The sequence below is a fragment of the Epinephelus moara genome, chromosome 14 (genome assembly GCF_006386435.1).
Source record: "Epinephelus moara isolate mb chromosome 14, YSFRI_EMoa_1.0, whole genome shotgun sequence".
NCBI lineage: Eukaryota > Metazoa > Chordata > Actinopteri > Perciformes > Serranidae > Epinephelus > Epinephelus moara.
The window spans coordinates 33,782,685-33,801,297 of NC_065519.1; the positions used below are offsets into that span (position 1 = coordinate 33,782,685).

Genomic DNA, 18,613 nt, shown 5'->3' on the forward strand with positions numbered 1-18,613 from the left:
AGGAGAATTTATCTGAGTCTTCAGGAGCTGCAGTGTTTATTCATAAACAAACTGATAACTTCACTGTACATTCACGACCACTTGACAACTTTAATGCTAATTTACGCTCTCTACACACAGAGCTCAGCAGGGCGAGGACGAGGAAAGATGACAAAAGTCTATCTGCTTGCGCTGCAACGTTTGTTCAGTTTGGTGTTAGATCTCTCGACCCTGTATTTGTGAAAACAAATAGTTTGTGAGAGTTACGTCACAAAACAAATGTTAGGTATCCTTGCACACTTTAAGTGGGTATACATAAATCCTGGAGGTTTTATTTTGGAGCTTCTAAATAATGTTGTCTAGTAGCGATGTTCTGACAACTTAATCACTTGAACGGCAAGCATATCGTGTACACGACTTTCCATGTCATAACCATGAGCTCACAAGTTCAATTTTAAGGCAGAATAATGTTACTCAACTAAAGCTGATTAAATGTAAGTTTGACATAAGGCTGGGCAATATGGCCTATGAATAATATTGTGGTATTTTTAGGCAATATCGCAATACACAATATAAATCTTGATATTCTGAAATGTCCTCTAAACAACTGTAGACTACTAAAACACTAAACTACTATATAAACTTATATAAACTACATATACTACTATATTAAGTTAAATAAAATACTGTTATAATAACCTTAAAAAAGACTGTTATAATAAAGTAAAATGAAGTGTTGTTAGAATTAAGTTAAATACTGTTATTTAACTAATTAAATAATTTGCAATACGGAACCAATGGTGCTTTTATTCTGAAGCACCTGGCTTGTCTCAGGCTGCACGTTTTGGTGTTTTTGCTGTGAACTTGACTTGCTGTTAACAGTTATATGCTAGCAGTTAGCAAAAAGTTAAACTGTCACCATGGCACCGTTAAAGATAAGAATGTATTCACTGTAAGATGGAAACAAACAAACCAACAGCTCTCCAGTTCTAAATTTATAATGTTTGCAAGTCACACTGGTGCTCCATGGTTGAAAACGTATCTAAATAGTCACAGTCTGGAGTGGTCTGGATGGGCGGGGAGTACATGTGATTTTTTTTTCTTTTTGTGTCTGTGAGAAGGAGAGAACCGTAGGAGAGTGCAAGAGAAATGAAACGCCTAAGCAAGTGTAATGCCAGTGGCTTTAAAAAATGAGGTGAAAATTTATACTCAGTGTTCACGATAGCCATTTCATATATCCCACGTGGAACACACCGCGATACATCAAGTATAATGGATATGTTGCCCGCCCCTAACTTGACAGGACTGAAAAACCCTCATCTAACCTTTAACCTCGGCCACCGTATGCCCAATCCCAAAGCCGTGCCCTTACCTTTACAACAAAAAACAAAAACAATTTACCCCTAAATTAAATGGTTTAACTTGTGAGGGTCACATTTTTGCCCCCATAATGTCACAGACTGATCAGATTTATGTCCCCACAATGTCATTAATAAGAGTACACACACAGCTTGGTGGGGCAACTCACTGCAGCTCACAAACCTTATAGATGGATAGATGGAGACTGCAGCACATCAGATACCACCTCTCTTTCTCCCTCATGCACACACGTGCGCGCGCACACACACACACACACACACACACACACACACACACACTCCCCAACACATAAATCAGCACACCATAGGACCAATTAAAATATACTCACCACTTTGAGATTTACGCACTGTATGCTTCCCTATAGTATCAATTAATTCATGCAAGGGAGAAAGGAAGAGGGAGAGGCAGAGACAGTAAGGTGTACAGTACTCCTCTCTTATTAAAGAATATAAGTTATGTGCATTTGACCTTGAGCTCTGCAACAAGCTGGCACACTGGCTACTGGAATGGTATGTAAATACTGTGGGGGGGAGCTATGGAGGTTTTACAGCCCCATATATCTCAGTCCGGGACACAGATGCACTTCTCTCTCTCTCTCTTTGTCTCTCTCTATGGCTCTTGCTCATCTGATTGTTACCACTCTTCGCTGTGCTTTGCATCCATATGAGTTTAATCCCAGCCCTTCATATACAAAGCCACAGCCAACACAAACAAAATGTGTGTGTGTGTGTGCGTGTGTGTGTCTCTTTCCTCCTTCTGGGTAAGATTTTTAGCATGGATACAGGGACACCAAGGGCAGCGTATGTGTGTGCTGCAGTTTGTGAGAACCAGCTTGTGTTTCAGTTGTTCGGAAGGAGGACATTTTTGCAAAGTGGCTTTAGGCTTGCAGTGGTGATGGTTGAGGTTAAAAGATAATCACCATGTACTATACTGTGGGTCTTATTTATGCTGTTTTGGCCATTATTTCAAATGGTTATGATAATAGTAAGTAATTATTGGGATCTGGGAACATAGCAAGTCAGATGGGGCAAGAAAAGATTCAGATGATGAGAAACAATTTAGCCAGATTATTTAAACCACTTTATAAGAAGGACAATAAGTACAGTAGGTCAAAGCTCATTGTAGAGATGTTACCACATCCCCAGATTTCAGCATTAACTCAGTGAAAATGGGAATTGTAATTTGGGTCGGGTTCAGATCGCAGGTTTCATTTTAGTCCTGGTGTCGTGTAAAAGTCTTTTGGACATGCGATATGGCAGCCATGTCAAACTCATTTTATGTCATGGGCCACACACAGCTCATTTTGTTCTCAAGCGGGCCGAGCCATTATGATTATTAATAAACTAACCCATAATTAACAACCCCTCCAAATGTTTCCCTTTCTTTTCAGAACAAGTGCATTCTGAACAAATTAATCAATTTACCAAACAGAACAGCCTGAGATATCAAAACAAAAAAACTGTCATTATATATGCATTTTTCCATACACTTCCACCCCTGTATAGTAATGCTGGCATGACAACACCTAACTAAAGTGGAAGCTATTGAGGAAGCAGGTTAAGTTATCCCCTGCCTTACAGACCATTTACACATCTCAAGTTTTGACAGTGTGATATGGTTCCAACCATATTGTTTTAAGATAGAAGTCTGATACAAATTAAAAAATCTTTGTACTGAAGCTGCTGACTGACAATATTTTGCACGTTCAATATCTTTAAATATGTATTAATAGTGTTTATTGTTTTCCTTACAAAACTGTGTTCTGGTCAGGGTGGAAAAGTCTCTGAAGCTGCTTTTTATATGAAGTAGGCTATTCAGTGTTTATGTGAAACCTCACATGTCTTAGCCCTCTAAAGTGCATCAGTATTAGGTGCACAAAATCATAAGTGGGCCAAATTGGACCCTTTGGCGGGCTTGTTGTGGCCCCCGGGCCGCATGTTTGACATCCCTGGGATATTGGAATGTGGTAACATCTCAACAAAAAGCTTTATATGGGGTATGAGAAACACTTTTTGAAGGTATCCGATTAATCAGGCTGCAATGCAAAACTGTTCTTGCTCTCTCTGAAACAACTTTTCATGAGTTGATGAAAACTGTTTTTTGTTTTAGGCTTTGTTACAAAGCATTTTTCAGATAATCACATGGGTTTTCAACTCTTTTATTTATCTTGAGAAGTATCATTTTTTTCCTTCAGTTCATCTGAGAAAAATCAAAAACACCAAATTTGGAGATATATCATTTTCATTTGACAATGGGTGATTGGCAATCTATGCGTTTTAGTTAGTTATAAACAGTGTTGGGTGTGTTAAAAAGTAACACCATTACTTAATATAATCACATTACATGTTTCTGAAATACAGTAATGTAACACATCATTGTTCCTGAATTCAGTAATGTTATTCATTATTTGTGTTACATACTGTACATTTTTTAATTATCTGCATAATGGGTGGATAGAAAAAAAAATCATCAAACGTGCTAACACCAGTGACGCCATCTAGTATACCCTTGGAAAGGCTCTTCAGCCTGGGCAGTCTGTGCTAACTCCAAGGGGGCACAGGTTGTCTGACAAACAATTGGAGGATCTCCTCATCATGTGGTACAACAACTGCTTTAGTAATAAACACATCAAACAAACTGGACGAGTCTGCTATAAAGTAATGGTTTGGTGAGCGAGTGACTCTAGTGAGTTTGAGTGTGTTTGGCTCATTAAATGCAGTTCATACACCATTTACAGGTGTTTTTTCCCCATTTTAAGTCTATCATCATCTAATGGTATTAGGAAGGCTAGCCGCTTATTTTATTTAGGCCTACTGTTTTATTATCTTGAGGCAATTAACATTTGTACTAGATGGTGTGCAACCTCCTTTATATTGTGTTACATATTGACACAGTTTTATTTTCAGGCAGTTTTTTAGTCTACTAAGGCAAAAATCAGGCAAAAACTCCCACACTTTTTAATTTTGCAACATTTTGAGATCCTCGCCTGGCATCATGAAATCACCATCACAAAACAGAACAAGCTATATATAGGCACAAACACATTTCTCATTCAGGTGATTGTGATTGGCAACATTGAGTCAATCTTCTCTCAGATTGAAACAATTTGCTGTTTTTTTGCACTTTCTCTATGTATTTTGCCATATAGTAGTTTTCATGATAATTCCTTTTTCTGGATGAACTATGTGGTTAATGATATATTTTTGACTTAACTTTTGATGTGTTAAATTTAATATGTAGGTACTATTACAAATTTGTGTCAGTTGCAAAAGCTGAACTTGCCTGTATTTCTAAAAACAATCATTCGGGTGAGTAATATTTTACAGTTCTCTACTTATCTACTTTTACTATGTATTTTTCTATATCGTAGTTTTTATGATCAGCGTTTTTTGCTGGATGAATTACAATGAATTATATATATTTGACTTCTGATATGTTATATTTTATATACGCCTCTATAATATTGATCTTGATGTAGCAAGTTCCTTTTCATAAAGACACACTCTGTCCCCCATGTGGGAATATCAGACAGCATCGCTCAGCTCTGCTGTGATTGGTCCAACCTGATTGTCCCTGAGGGTGGACTGACCCTCAATCATGCAGCTCACAATCACCTGAGTGATGAATGTGTTTGTGTCTATATGTTGCTTCTGCTTTGTGATAACACAGTGTGCTGATCGTTTGTCTAATTTTTGCCTTGGTTTGATTTTTTGATCCAGCACTTGTAAAAGCTTTTAAGATGTGCGTACCCTACACCCTGCTTAGGTTTAACCTACTGATAGGGCTGTCTTGATTCTCCTGGGCCTTGTTTTGTGCCTATCTGTGGGCAGATGTAAGGTTGAACATTATATTGTTAACTGGCAATAATGTGACAATGCATTCCAGGCACTGTTGCGGGGTAACACAAACGTAATATAACAAGCAGTGTAACAAATTATTTTCTACAGGGGGTAATTAAGTAAAGTAATGCATTACTTTTTTAAAAAGCAAGAAGAATGTGTACCACATTACTTTTTTTTGAATAACGACCCCCAACAGTATCTACAGCTATGGCTGGGTGATATGGCTTAAAAATAATATCACAATATTTTTAGTCTACATCATGATATACCCTATATATCGTAATATATCAAAATCTCCTTTAAAGTTATGTAGGCTACTGAAATACAAAACTTTTAAATAAACTACAGTCACATAAAGTTAAATAAAGTAGCTACTGTCATAATAAAGTTATATAAAGTACTGTTCTAATAAAGTTATATAAAGTACTGTTATAATAAAGTTAAAGTATTGCTATAATTGAATTAATCAAAATGGAACCACTGGTGCTTTTATTTTGAAGCACCTGGCTTGGCTCGGGCTGGAAGTGTTGATGTTTTAGCTGTGAAGTGGAAGCTTCCATTCAGCAGTCAGCACAAAGTTACACCATCACCACGGCGTTGTTAAAAATGATGATTCATTCACTGTAAGCTGGAAACAAACTAACAGCTCTCATCAGTCCTTACATGAATAATATTTGCAAGTTGCAATGGTGCTCCATGGTCGCAAAATGCAACTAAATATAGTAGTGGTCCGGAGTCCTGCAGCCCCTGAGAAACACATCTCACCTGCTCACACACTATCGCTTGGGAAAAAGTGATCTGGATGGGTGGAGGACTGTGTGTGATGCATCATGTATGTGAGTCTTTCTTTGTGTGCCTGTCTGTGAGAGTGAGAGAGCCGAAATGCCAAAGTGGGTCTCATGTCAGCAGCTTAAAAAAATGACACGACCATTTCTATTCAATGTTCGTAATATAGTCATTGTACATATCCCATTTGGACAATATACTGCCCACCCCTCGTTAAAACCTAAGTTATTTGCAGATATTGAAAGGTAAATCTTATTAGATCGGATAAGGGAGTCTGATTTGATTAAGTGGATTCAATATTCAAGATTACGAAGTTGTAATGAATTGAAATTATCTTTAATGCCCCCTCCACTTGCCTGAACTTCACAAAGATTATTTTTTGACAAAAACCTGTTGGTCATAGAGGAAAAACCACCAGACCTGCACCTTCAGTGTTGTACCTGCATCTTAGTGTTTTATCTAAGATGTGGTTGAAAAGATTGCAAAGGCCCTATAATCGACTGATAGCCCACATCATATGCACATACACACTAGGCTGCGTCTGCATGAGAGCCCACTGCTGGGGTCCAATTGATTGGCACTGGGGGACCCTCACAGTGAAAATCACGCTTAGTGAACACCAAAAAATCAGCCCACACACTCAAAGACACACTTTTCCATGTCTAGCCACATACACAGACAAACAGCAGAGACGCTATCGCACTACAGGATAAAAGAGACTCGACATATACAGCCAGACTTCCGAGTGAAAGCCTTTGAGTCTTTCACTCAAAATAATCATACCATAATACACATGATTGCATTCATGTGTGTGTGCACAAACACACAATCAAATCCACAAACACCTCCTACCCCCTCCTGTCATCACCCCACTTTAGAAAATCAACATTGTTGCCTTTTACGCTTTACCATTCCCTCCTAGGGCCCTGATTGGCTCAAATGGCTCCACGGGAATCGATTTGCTCTACCCAATCGAAACCAAGTGTGAGAAGAAGAAGCAGAAGAAGGAAAAAAACAGCCACGGTACACACATAAGGAACAAAAAAACACATGATTTTTCCCTAGCTTTGTTTAGCCCAGTTTTTTTCGGGTATATTTTGCCGATATTTCCATTCAGAGCACGCTTCACAACAGGACAGAGGCTCAAATGTTTGCCCACCCAAACAATGAGGGGATTTGGAGGAAGGAGAAAGTGTTATTGTTAGTGGGAGTGGAGGGACACCAGCTACTGGATAACACACACATGAAGGATGCTGGCTACACACAGGCAGACACGCTACAGTGGACGCAAACACACACAGGGCAGGTGAACAAACACGAACAAACACACACATGAAACAGACAAAAGCCTCATAAGAGTACGAACTCCAATCTCTTTACTCTTTGTCTGCTTACACACACAAACATGCACACATACCCAGGCTGGTGCAAGCTGCCAGTATTATCAGAGTGAGTGGGGATAAGTGTGTGTAGCTCTGTGTGTGTGTGTGTGTGTGTGTGTGTGTGTCATAGAGAGATGGAGGAGGTGGGCAGCAGACCAAAGCCATCCATCTAGGGGAGCCAATAGTGAACAGCATAGGCTACAGGCTTCACAGCACCGAATTCACACTCCCACCACACACACACACACACACACACACACACACACACACACACACACACACACACAGTGTGGTGCCCTTGTGAGGGTTACAGCTCTCAGGGTGTTAAGATGGAGGAGCCCACAGCCATCAATCTTTACCCAGCAGCCTTGCTTGACCTGCCCTCTGACACAAACACACACACACACACACACACACACACACACACACACACACACACACACACACACACACCACATATATATAATACACATACATGGGTGCAACCCTGCACATACAAAACCCTCCTCTTTTCATATATACAAACACAAAACACGCAATAAGTTGCACAAATGCAATCTCTCTTCTTCTCTTTTGTGCTCTTTTTGTGAGCTTCTCTCCATCTTTCTCTCTCCATCTTCCTCACTCCCTCTCCATCTTTATCTCTCCCTCGCAGACACCTGCTACAGAATGCATCACGCTAACTGATTGGCGCCTCTAAAAATGATAGCAATCATGAGGCAGCCGATGAACAGCAGACTAAAAAGGGGAATGACCATTGATTTTCATTCTCATAGGCGTGAGTTATGGCGAGGCATTGTGCACAGGAGCTCCGACTGTAAGACAAAAGGATCGGGCCGAGACTACAATCTGAGATGTGGGCCAGTCAATAGTCTGAGCCAAAAAAATAAAAACACTCATATGGAGGAGAGATACAGGGAAAGAGAGGGAGATAAGAGAAAGAGGAGATGAGTCTGATGGTGAGAGTGTAGGCTATTTCAGTTTCAGTAGGACATGTCCATCTGTCCCTGAGTATGTTTCCACTGCTCACAGTAGTTTCTAAATGGCTCCCATGTAGTTGATGACTTAAGGAAAATCCTGCCTAAAACTGCCTGTAGGTTGTTTGTTTCTTTGTTTGAGGTGGGCAAATCAAACAGCAAAGTGTCTGGCAAGGCTTTTCAGAAAACTGCTGAATGAAATGTGGTATAACATATTGTATTAAACACCACATTTGGCTCTGTTTGATGTATAAATTGAGTATCACACTCAGAAAACTTAAAACCGCATTATGGGGTTTAAAGGATAGGTTCACATTTTTCCCACACTGTACATGGAAACAGTTGTTGGTCCCTGTAATCAGTCCTTCTATACTGTTCTTGCTTAGAAAACACTGCTGACATGTATGTCATATGTCACACTATAGGCTGACACTATTGTGCTAAATCTTGACCGTCACGCCTCTTTTGACTCTACGATGTCGGGATGCTATGTAAAATCACACACTGGAGTAGAATGATGTCACCCTCATTTGGTTCTGTGTAAAAATGCAAAGGAGGCATAAAGAAGGGACTTCAAAGCAGCAATAGAGCGTGATCTACGTATAAAAAGGGCTTCACTCTGTCTGTCCTTCCATCTTTTTGACAACCAATCAGCTGATCAACTCCACACATAGCGGGTGTATTGCTGAGTACTCAAGGAGGTATAGTGTAGAGTGTGAACTCTTGGGATCGACAGAATATATTCATTAGTAGAGCGCTACGTACACAGTGTGTAGTGTGTTGGACGCCTATTAACTGATACACCACCAACCAGCGTGCAAGGTACAGCTCGCTCTTTATTAGGGATGCACCGAATATTCGGTAATCGAATATATTCGGCTGAATATTGCAAAAAAACACACATTCGGTATTCGGTGGAATAAGTGAAAAGCAAGGCCGAATAATAGCGGCGTGTTTTGATAACGCAATCAAACAGCGTGCGGTGACGGACGGAGTAAAATGTCGGCAGTGTGGCGATATTTTACTGCGTCCGTCACCGCACTCGCATTTGCAACTAAAAATAGTTTTGTGCGGGCAAAATAAATCATTCAGCACGCTGTGTGAGTACAGATTTCAACCAGCAGCAGAAACGAAAGGCGAATCACACCGGTTGTGGGTTGAATGGGGGTCACAGACACAGACAGGAATACGTATTCCTGTCAAATACGGCGGCGCATTATAACGGCTTACCGGCGACGGATAAGTCCGGCTCCAGGTGAATAACTTGTTGTCATGACTGCCCAAAAGTACCTGAACAGCCGAGCCATGGTGGCACACATTATGTGGCGTATAAGAGGAGAAACGAGCCGTTCACATTTCTCTCTCTGTGGCAGGTAACGGTCCACAAACCTCACCGCACTTTAGGGACTGTTCTTTACTTATGAAGGGACTGTTCTTTACTTATGAAGAGGAGGAGGGTGACTGGTTGATTTTTATTTCATTTATNTCAGAACCGTGATACTTTCACTGGTATCGTACCGTGGGTCCCAATTTTGGTACCGTGACAACACTAATCTGGAGGGAGTTCATCTGCAAAAACTAATGAAAAACTAAAAAACGGCATTCGGTATTCGGTACTCAGTATTCGGCCAAGCGTTTAATATTATTTGGCTTTGGCTTCGGTCACAAATTTTCATTTTGCATCCCTACTCTTTATCACTCGCTACAGTGCATTGGACAACAGATGAAGAAAAAGACCAGAGATGTTACATTACAGTAAACTCAAATACTTCATGCATCAGCAATGTAACTTTTGGAACGACACTTTTGTTACCTTCAATAGCAAGGCTTTAACTTCACTGAGGCCGTCAACTGTTTGTGTGTGCTTTTGCACCCAAATGACGCATATATTCTAGCATTGCTAGGTGACGCAATTACGTCACGGCAGGTGTATTGTTCAGGAGCCAAAAAAGCGCAGTGTCGAGTGTGAAGTTGTTTTTAGGCTCTTACTCCAGAATGCTGTGTAAAAAACATTTACTTGTGTCCTTGCTCTACTGAAGTGCAATACAGAACATAGCTGGTAGTTAAGCTGAATGGACTTGATGATGGCCATTGTCTGACAAACAGGAAAACGCAGAGAAAAGTATGTGAGACAGTAAACAGCTTTGTTTTATAAAAAAAAAAAAAAAAAAAAATCTGTGTCAGTCCAGACTCATTCAATGTTCCACCGTCCGTCAGTTCTACAACTGGAGATAGTCTAAGACTGCAAAGAACTTACAGTGATACTCTTTGGTAGCCGGGGTTGCGCGTCAACCATTGTGCAACCTTTTGTTGCACAAAATGTGTCCTTTCTTTGTGCCGTAAATCAAGCCTCCATTTTCGTTAGAGAACATACCCAGTGGCAGACAAAACTGTAAAATGAAGGTGAGGCTTATAGGGAACCAATCTAAACACTGATAGTGTCATTATTCTATAGCCATTACATTGTACAATCAACATTTACTTCATTAGTTAAAGCAAAATACTTGTCTATTTCAACTTTAACATTTATTCTACTTTTTTACTTTTTTACCAAAGATTTGGAAGCTAACAAAAATAATCACATAAATGATGTCAATGATAATTAAGTTGTATTTATATTCATCACTGTATCACATGAATTTTGTGACTGCCTCAACTATGAGAAGGCCTTATTAGACCTCTCATGCTTCTGTTTATAGTCTATTTGGGCCTCATTATTAGGCATCCTTTAATGCAAAAATATGTTAACTACACCCCATCCTACAAATACAATTGTGGATCAAAAGAATAATTGCACTTGCATGACTTGTGCTGTGAGCACAGATATTACCCAGCAACACCTACCAGGCAGCATTGCTGTGGGCGCTGTCATCTAGGTGACAGAGCAGCTCCAGGGTTTGGGGGTTGTGGGCGGAGTCGTCAGGTGACTCATGGCTTCCTGTCTCCCAATCAGAGGGCATCCGCCATACTGCCGCACAGGACACCACCCTGCTGTCACTGGCTGGAGGGGGACAACACACAAACACACAGACGCACACACACACAGTCATTCACAGATTGTTAGAGTACAGTTAGTGTGTGTGTGTGTGTGTGTGTGTGTGTGTGTGGTGGACAGGCGCTAATGTGGTGACGTGGATACACTTTCCTCCAAATCCACATCACAAATGAGTTATTTTGGCACATCCACACCAGAGCCAGAGCTGCTAATTGGAACCAGTGGAGTAAATGTAGAATTGATACAGTAATTGGACTAAAAGTTTGAGGCTGGAGGGCATAACCAATCACAGAGAGGGAGAGAGAGAGAGAGAGGGAGAGGAAAAAAACAGAGAGAGCAAAACAGCCTAATTTCTTTTTGGTGTAGATATTGACAGTGTGTGGGCAGGCGTTGGGCTATGAAACACTGGCGTTAGGCCTATTTGTCAAATTAAAAAGCAGCGTGGTGCGAGTCCACAGGCTCTTGAGTGGTTTTAGACAACCTTGCACTTGGAGTAAGTGGGCAAGCAATCATCTTAAACAAAAGCCTTTTCTTGCTCACATATTAGAGTGCCGGTGGGAGGCGGTATGGAAGCGCTATATGAACGCACTTGTGTATGTGTGTTTATACGTACATATTTTTGTGTGTGAGTGCATAGTGGGCTGTCTGAGCCTCAGCCCGGTCCAGAGTGGCTGTCATCCTGTGAACTCAAGCATGTAGAACTCAGCTGACAGAGAGCGAGAGACAGAGGGGGAAAAGTGAGGAAGCAAGGGAAGAGAGTGGCGGAGGGTTGTAGGGATGGGGAGGGGTACAGAGACAGTGACTACATCCTGTCCCAGAAGTATCTACCCATAAAGGAAGACAGTGCACTCTGCTCCTGTGTGACTCAGACACTGGCAAAAATGTCGTCATCGTCAAGATCTTACATTAACAAAGCAAAAGTGGCATGAAGCTATTCTAAAAATCTAAGACACCTTTAGCCTAGAGTGTACTGTATATACTGTTTATGTATTTAAGGCTAAGATTTGGCTAATAGGCAGGATATTATGAATAAAATCAAATCATAATCTTAATTAGAGTGCCAAGGATACAATGGAATGGCAAATTGTTCATCAAAAAATGTTTCACTAGATACACATCTTGGTTACAGTTTTTCAATATTCAAATTAAATGAATCCTTAAAGGTCCAAACAGTGTTAGTGATGGGGCCCTACGTGACCACAAAACTTTCTGCCTGTGCTCACTGGTTTGAAGTATTCAGAGCTCAGTGTGAAAAAGCTGATGACTCCTGTGCACCAGTCCATTTTTATCAAAATCTGAATCTGATGACATCTGTGGGGTTGCGTGCTTCTGTTGCCAGGTCACTGTTACACTGTCATGATCAAGCTGATTAGTGAGTGTTGAAGTCTTGCAACTTTGACATTGCTTATCTAGTTGTTAATATATTTAAAGCTACGGAGTACTGTTTAATTTTTGAAACTATGCTTTATGTGAAAAAAGGGCAATGCAGTTGTCAGATTGTTTGTACTGTTACATACTGACATCAGTATCAGCCTCAAAAATATTGATAAGGGAGATTGATAAGGGTGAGTCGGAGTGAGACAGAGGCAGCTGCCCCACTGAGGAGAGGCTTTGCCTGGTCAGGCTCTGAGATAACATTATCTCCTGCCTTCTGCTTGGAGTGGTGAATTTCGAGCTCACAGTAACGTAATACAACACAGTCTCTGGCTTTTGTTTGATAGCTAATGTCGGAAAAATATTAGCCAACATTAGCTTGAAGGGCTATCTTGGCATGTTTACTATATTTCGGTAATGTGGCTATCACCCTGAACCTCCCACTAAACCTTTTTCAAACTCTCAAACTCCATATGCAAGGAAAGGAACAAATAGTCAAATATTTGTATTGAACAGCCAAATGTAATGCGACCGACATAATTCTGAGCCGGGTACAGCCTTAACTGTTTTTTCACCAAAAAAAGATGTGTGTCCTATCAGTGACGAAAAAAGTTGTTTCTAGACAAATTTTAAGAGAATTGTGCATATTTTGATAATTATCAAGATTAAATTGTGAATCGCAATTATTTAGGTCAGGATAATCATGATGTAATTTTTTTCATATCGTCCCATGCCTAGTATTGATTATACATATTTATACATCCAAGATATGCAGTTACATCTCGTCATGTGTTCAGAGAGTGGCATGATTCTGTTATAAATGTGTCAACTGAGAGGGTTATGGGGGTTATAAAACATGATTGTTAATCCAACCATTGGTGCTTGAAGCTGTTTCTCCTTGTTCTAACCACTGGGTCACTGCTGAAGTATAAAATGTCAAAGTGAATGTCATGTACCAAAATGTGAATGTAAAGGATGCCATGTCTCAACTAAACCAAATTGCAAAGTCGTTCCTTTTGGCTATAATAGGTTTTACTGCCTTCGTCTGTACTATTATTATTATTATTATTACATTAGATAAAAGCACAGATGATGTGCATGTGACCTTCAAAGCTTTTCTCCTGCCTGTCCGTGACTTTGCAGCTGCTGCTCTTATCCCTCATGTGGGTCATCATGTCCACACATTAGTATTGATTTGATCCGGGTCTGAACATGACTTCTAACACAGTTGCTGCTGTTAGACCCGTGAAGACAGACTGGCTGTTATTGATCACCTGTTAAAGACCAATTATGTTATGATTCTCAACTAAACTGCATGTGGTCTTTAGATGGAAGAGACAAATGGAAAGAGAAAAGAATAGGAAGATATGCAAAAACAAGACAAAGACAGAAAAGCAGAATGAAAGAAAGAAAATAAGAGAGACTTGATGCATAAAGAGGCAGTGAATGGAGCCAGAGACAGAAGGAAACAGTAGGACTCACTTTTGTTATAGCAGGTGGTAAGCACAGCCTTATCTGCAGGACTGGCGCCAATGTGCCATATCTCCCCAGCTTGGTGCAGAAGGACATTCTTATTAATGATGTTATTCTCATCATCAAAGTCAATGATGTGGATCTGCAAGAAAAGCAGAGACAGAGAGGAGAGATGTGTTGAGGATGAAGCTAGAGTTAAAACACTGCATGCACCTCCCTCCACACACACCAGCCACAGTTCAAAGCTCCACTCACTCCTCTGATTCCCCTGGAAGAGAAGAAGGTTCCTCTTTTTAATATGACAGTAAACGTAATTTCAAGGCAGGCATCTCTTTGGTTCTTTTCTTCCCCCCCGTCAACTTCACACGGCTGAAGACTTTTCATCTTGATTTGGCCTTTAAAGCAATGATTAAGACACTTTAAGAAGCCATGTTGGATTCATGGGAGTTCTGCTCATGACATGTTGGAGGAGTCAGAGGAAAAGGTACAACAAAAAGGAAATCGATAAAACTCATTCCATCCTTTTTTTTAGACAAATGGACCTGCTAAAAGGGGCTGGGGATGAGGTGCATTATCCAAGAGAGCTTTTCTGTGAAAAGGCTTTAATTGTGTACTTTTTAAAAAAGACATTCCATGAGAGCAGATGATCATTTATGGAGCTACATTAGGGTCAAATGTTTTGTACTTGAAAAAATAAAATTTGAAACTGAAAATTCATGTGTTGATCTTGAATTTTGAAAAATACAGCAATGTATTCAAAATAAAAAATAAGTATATGAAACGTTTTTTCAGGTTAAATATAATTTTGATTCACTTTGGTAATTCTTTTGAATGAATAATTTATTTTCACTTTTCACTTCCATATATATTTTAACATTTGAGGTCTTATTTTTTTCAGTTGCATGTTTTATCTTTTCAGATTCAGATCTTATTTTTTACAGTTTCAAATCTTATTTTTTCACTTTCAGATCTTTTTTTCACTTTCAGATTTTTTTTTTTCAGTTTCAAATCTGTTTTTTGAGTTTCAGACTTTTGACCCTGATGTGGCGTGGGGGGCGTGGCATCAACTGAGAGGGGTGTGGAATCATGAGTGACAGTGCCTTCAGGGAACGTAGGAACTAAAAAAATTCTGACTCAACACTTACATACACCATATTCATGTGACTGGCAGTGTAAATATTGATGCCAGTGACAAACTTCAATTTAGAAATCTGTTTTAGACAGTGCTGAGCACCAATTGTGGTATAAGAGCGATAAATTATGCCAGATTTTGCAGTTCAACAGCCACATTTAAAGTGCTGATATGTCCGATTTCCACATAGCACTGTGAACGCAGCGTAGTGTCCACTTCGCTTGCGATGATGGCGTCCGGTCGGTCGGGTCAATCTGCTGGAGCCCATACATCCAGCACACAGGTGAGAAATGTTAACTAAGTTTTGGGACATCATAACAAATATTAAGGGGTCGTTTTTGTGACAACGTACTTTTTTTTGTGACGTCTTTTAAGTGGCGAATTTGTCAGAGCTGGAAAGTGTGATTGTCCACAGCTCCATCATCACGGCCCTGTTGATGCTTCCTCAACCAGTAAACGTGTCCCCTGGATGAAACTTTTGAGCTTGGGGAAAAGGAAACAATCCTGAAACACCTCCCTACTCACCTGACCTGGCTCCAGGTGATTTTTGTGGCACCAGGTGAGTAGGGAGGTGTTTTAGGATTGTTTTCTTTTCCCCAAGCTCAAAGGTTTCATCCAGGGGACACGTCTGGATGTGGAAGCATCAACAGGGCCGTGACAATGGAGCTGTGAAAATGTATGTTGTCACAAAAACGACCCCTTAATACTTGTTATGATTTCCCAAAGCTTAGTTAACATTTCTCACCTGTGTGCTGGATGTATGGGCTCCAGCAGATTGACCCGACCGACTGGATGCTATCATCACAAGCAAAACGGACACTACGCTGCGTTCACAGTGCTATGTGGAAATCGGACATATCAGCACTCAAAATGTGGCTGTTGATCTGCAAAATCTGGCATAATTTATCGCTCTTATACCGCAGTTGGTGCTCAGTACTGTCTAAAACAGATTTCTAAATTGAAGTTTGTCACTGGCATCAATTTTTACACCGCCAGTCACATGAATATGGTGTATATAAGTGTTGCACTGTCACTCAAGATTCCACACCCCTCTCAGTTGATGCCACGCCCCCCACGCCACATCAGGGTCAAAAGTCTGAAACTCAAAAAACAGATTTGAAACTGAAAAAAAAAGATCTGAATCTGAACAGATAAAACATGCAAGTGAAAAAAATAAAACCTGAAATGTTAAAATATATATGGAAGTGAAAAGTGAAAATAAATTATTCATTCAAAAGAATTACCAAAGCGAATCAAAATTATATTTAACCTGAAAAAACGTTTCATATACTTATTTTTATTTTGAATACATTGTTGTATTTTTCAAAATTCAAGATCAACACATGAATTTTCAGTTTCAAATTTTATTTTTTCAAGTACAAAACATTTGACCCTAATGTAGCTCCATAATCATTTAGCTGTAGCTAAGCATACTCTAATTTCACAAGTCTGGTTTTGATCTGCATATTGTGTTTCTCATCAGTTAAGTAAAGTATAACAATCATGAGTGGGGCAGTAACAATATAGAAAACATTTTCTTCCTGTGGTATTACAAGAATGTAACTTTGTTTGCAGTCTTAATGGACCATTCAAGAAAAAAAACCAACAACTAAATGTCTACTGAAAATCCCAAATGTTGTATTAACTGTGGTGTTAACATGTACTGTGGGTGGAACAACCAACAATGATCTTGTAGAAAACTTCAGTTGCACCTTACGCAAACATTTTGAAAAAATTGAAGTTACTTTCGGAGGAGAACATGGCATCCCTGATTGTCCATGATAGATGTCTTTGTGTTTCAAACTTGTAAATGTAATAAGGTCTCCTCTTGCTATTTAATACATGTCTTTTATGTTTCATAGCTGAAAACTTTTCTTTTATAATTTCTGTAGAAATATACATTGGCCAGTTATTGATGAGATGAATGAAAGGATATGCTCATGAAACAGGAATGCAAGATATATTGCAAAAATTAGTTTTTTTTGGCTTGTTTTAAACAAACAGTTAAAAATTTTGTGAGATCCCAGAGTAAGATGAGAAGACCAATACCACTTTGATGCCTGTGTGTGAAGTTTGGAGGTAGAGCTAGGACGCAATGAGCCTAGCACCTCTAAAGCTCACTAATGAACACATACCTTAACTCTTAAATCTGTGCATAAAAACATAAATGTAAAATGAGAATTTCTCATTTTAGGGGATGTTCCTGGGATATTCAGGTCATTTTTTCAGCTTTGGAAAATAGCTTGGATAGCTGTTCCCTCTGCCCCTGTCTTTATGCCAAACATGGCCAACTATTTCCTGACTCTTGTGCTATACTTATACCCTTTTCCCATCAAAAATAGCACACATTTGCTGTTTTTTCTTCTTTTTTTAACCGGGAAAACCAGCTAGAATAGGCAATAGACTCCCTTCCATTGCCAGTAGACCAGAGCCCTGTACAAGCCACGTTCAAGGTCATGAACATGCCACAAAACTTTAGGTTACTTGTGTAACCCCAGTTCTCAGAGTAGAATGAGTGAGATGTGTCACTATGGATACGCGGGGAGGTGTATCCCATAGCGAGACATCGAAAGAAATGCTATAAATGAGAACAGGGTTACTAAACAGTAGAGAGCAGCATGGAGCCCAGTGGAAAAAAACAGATGGTATTTTGTGGCAGTGCATCATTGCATCCGTTGGAACTGGGGGAAAAAAATGCATCCACTAGGGTATTGTATTTCCATCACTGCCGATCTGAGCTAGAGCCGATAAATACCTGCGTGTGACCGCTGCAGTATAATTTGTCCCAGGAATGAAGACAGATTATAACCTTTTCCTTTAAATACAAAAGTCAAATCTTAGTGGGTTTTTTGTCCAGTGGGAGAGGGGCTTTATTGACAGACATGAGTGTAGAGTATCAATCTTCTCATCTAATTTGCATGAAAGAAAGCGATCAGATGTATTTCCCAAAATCCTAAACTCTTCCTTTAAGATGCAATTTAACCCATGGGCCCTAGGCGTTTTTGGGGTATTTTTACTGCCTTTACTTTTAAGCTCATATCACAGTCATTATAAAGGCTACATACACATGCTATATCTTGTTTTTTTTTTCAGGACAATGTGGGCTATCCAGATTTGCCATCATTTCATGTCCTCCTATGTGCCTGTATTTTATATTAATTTTTATATCAATGAAAAAAAAAATCTCAGCATAGCAAGTTGGAAAAAGACATATTCTGCCATATATGAAGAGGGGAGACTCTCTGGAATCTGGCAATATAAGAACCATGATGCTGGGACATTCTGTCACTTCA

At 39.7% G+C, this 18,613-nt stretch overlaps 1 protein-coding gene across 1 annotated transcript in view; it reads right to left on the minus strand.

The window, feature by feature from the left end:
- eipr1 (EARP complex and GARP complex interacting protein 1) overlaps positions 1–18,613 on the minus strand; it is an 82,967-nt gene that overhangs the window by 52,285 nt on the left and 12,069 nt on the right. The window contains exons 3-4 of the mRNA XM_050062578.1: positions 14,198–14,330; positions 11,191–11,347 (exon numbers count right to left, since the gene is read on the minus strand). Coding sequence (XP_049918535.1) covers positions 11,191–11,347; positions 14,198–14,330 — 290 coding nt within the window. The remainder of the gene's footprint in view (positions 1–11,190; positions 11,348–14,197; positions 14,331–18,613) is intronic.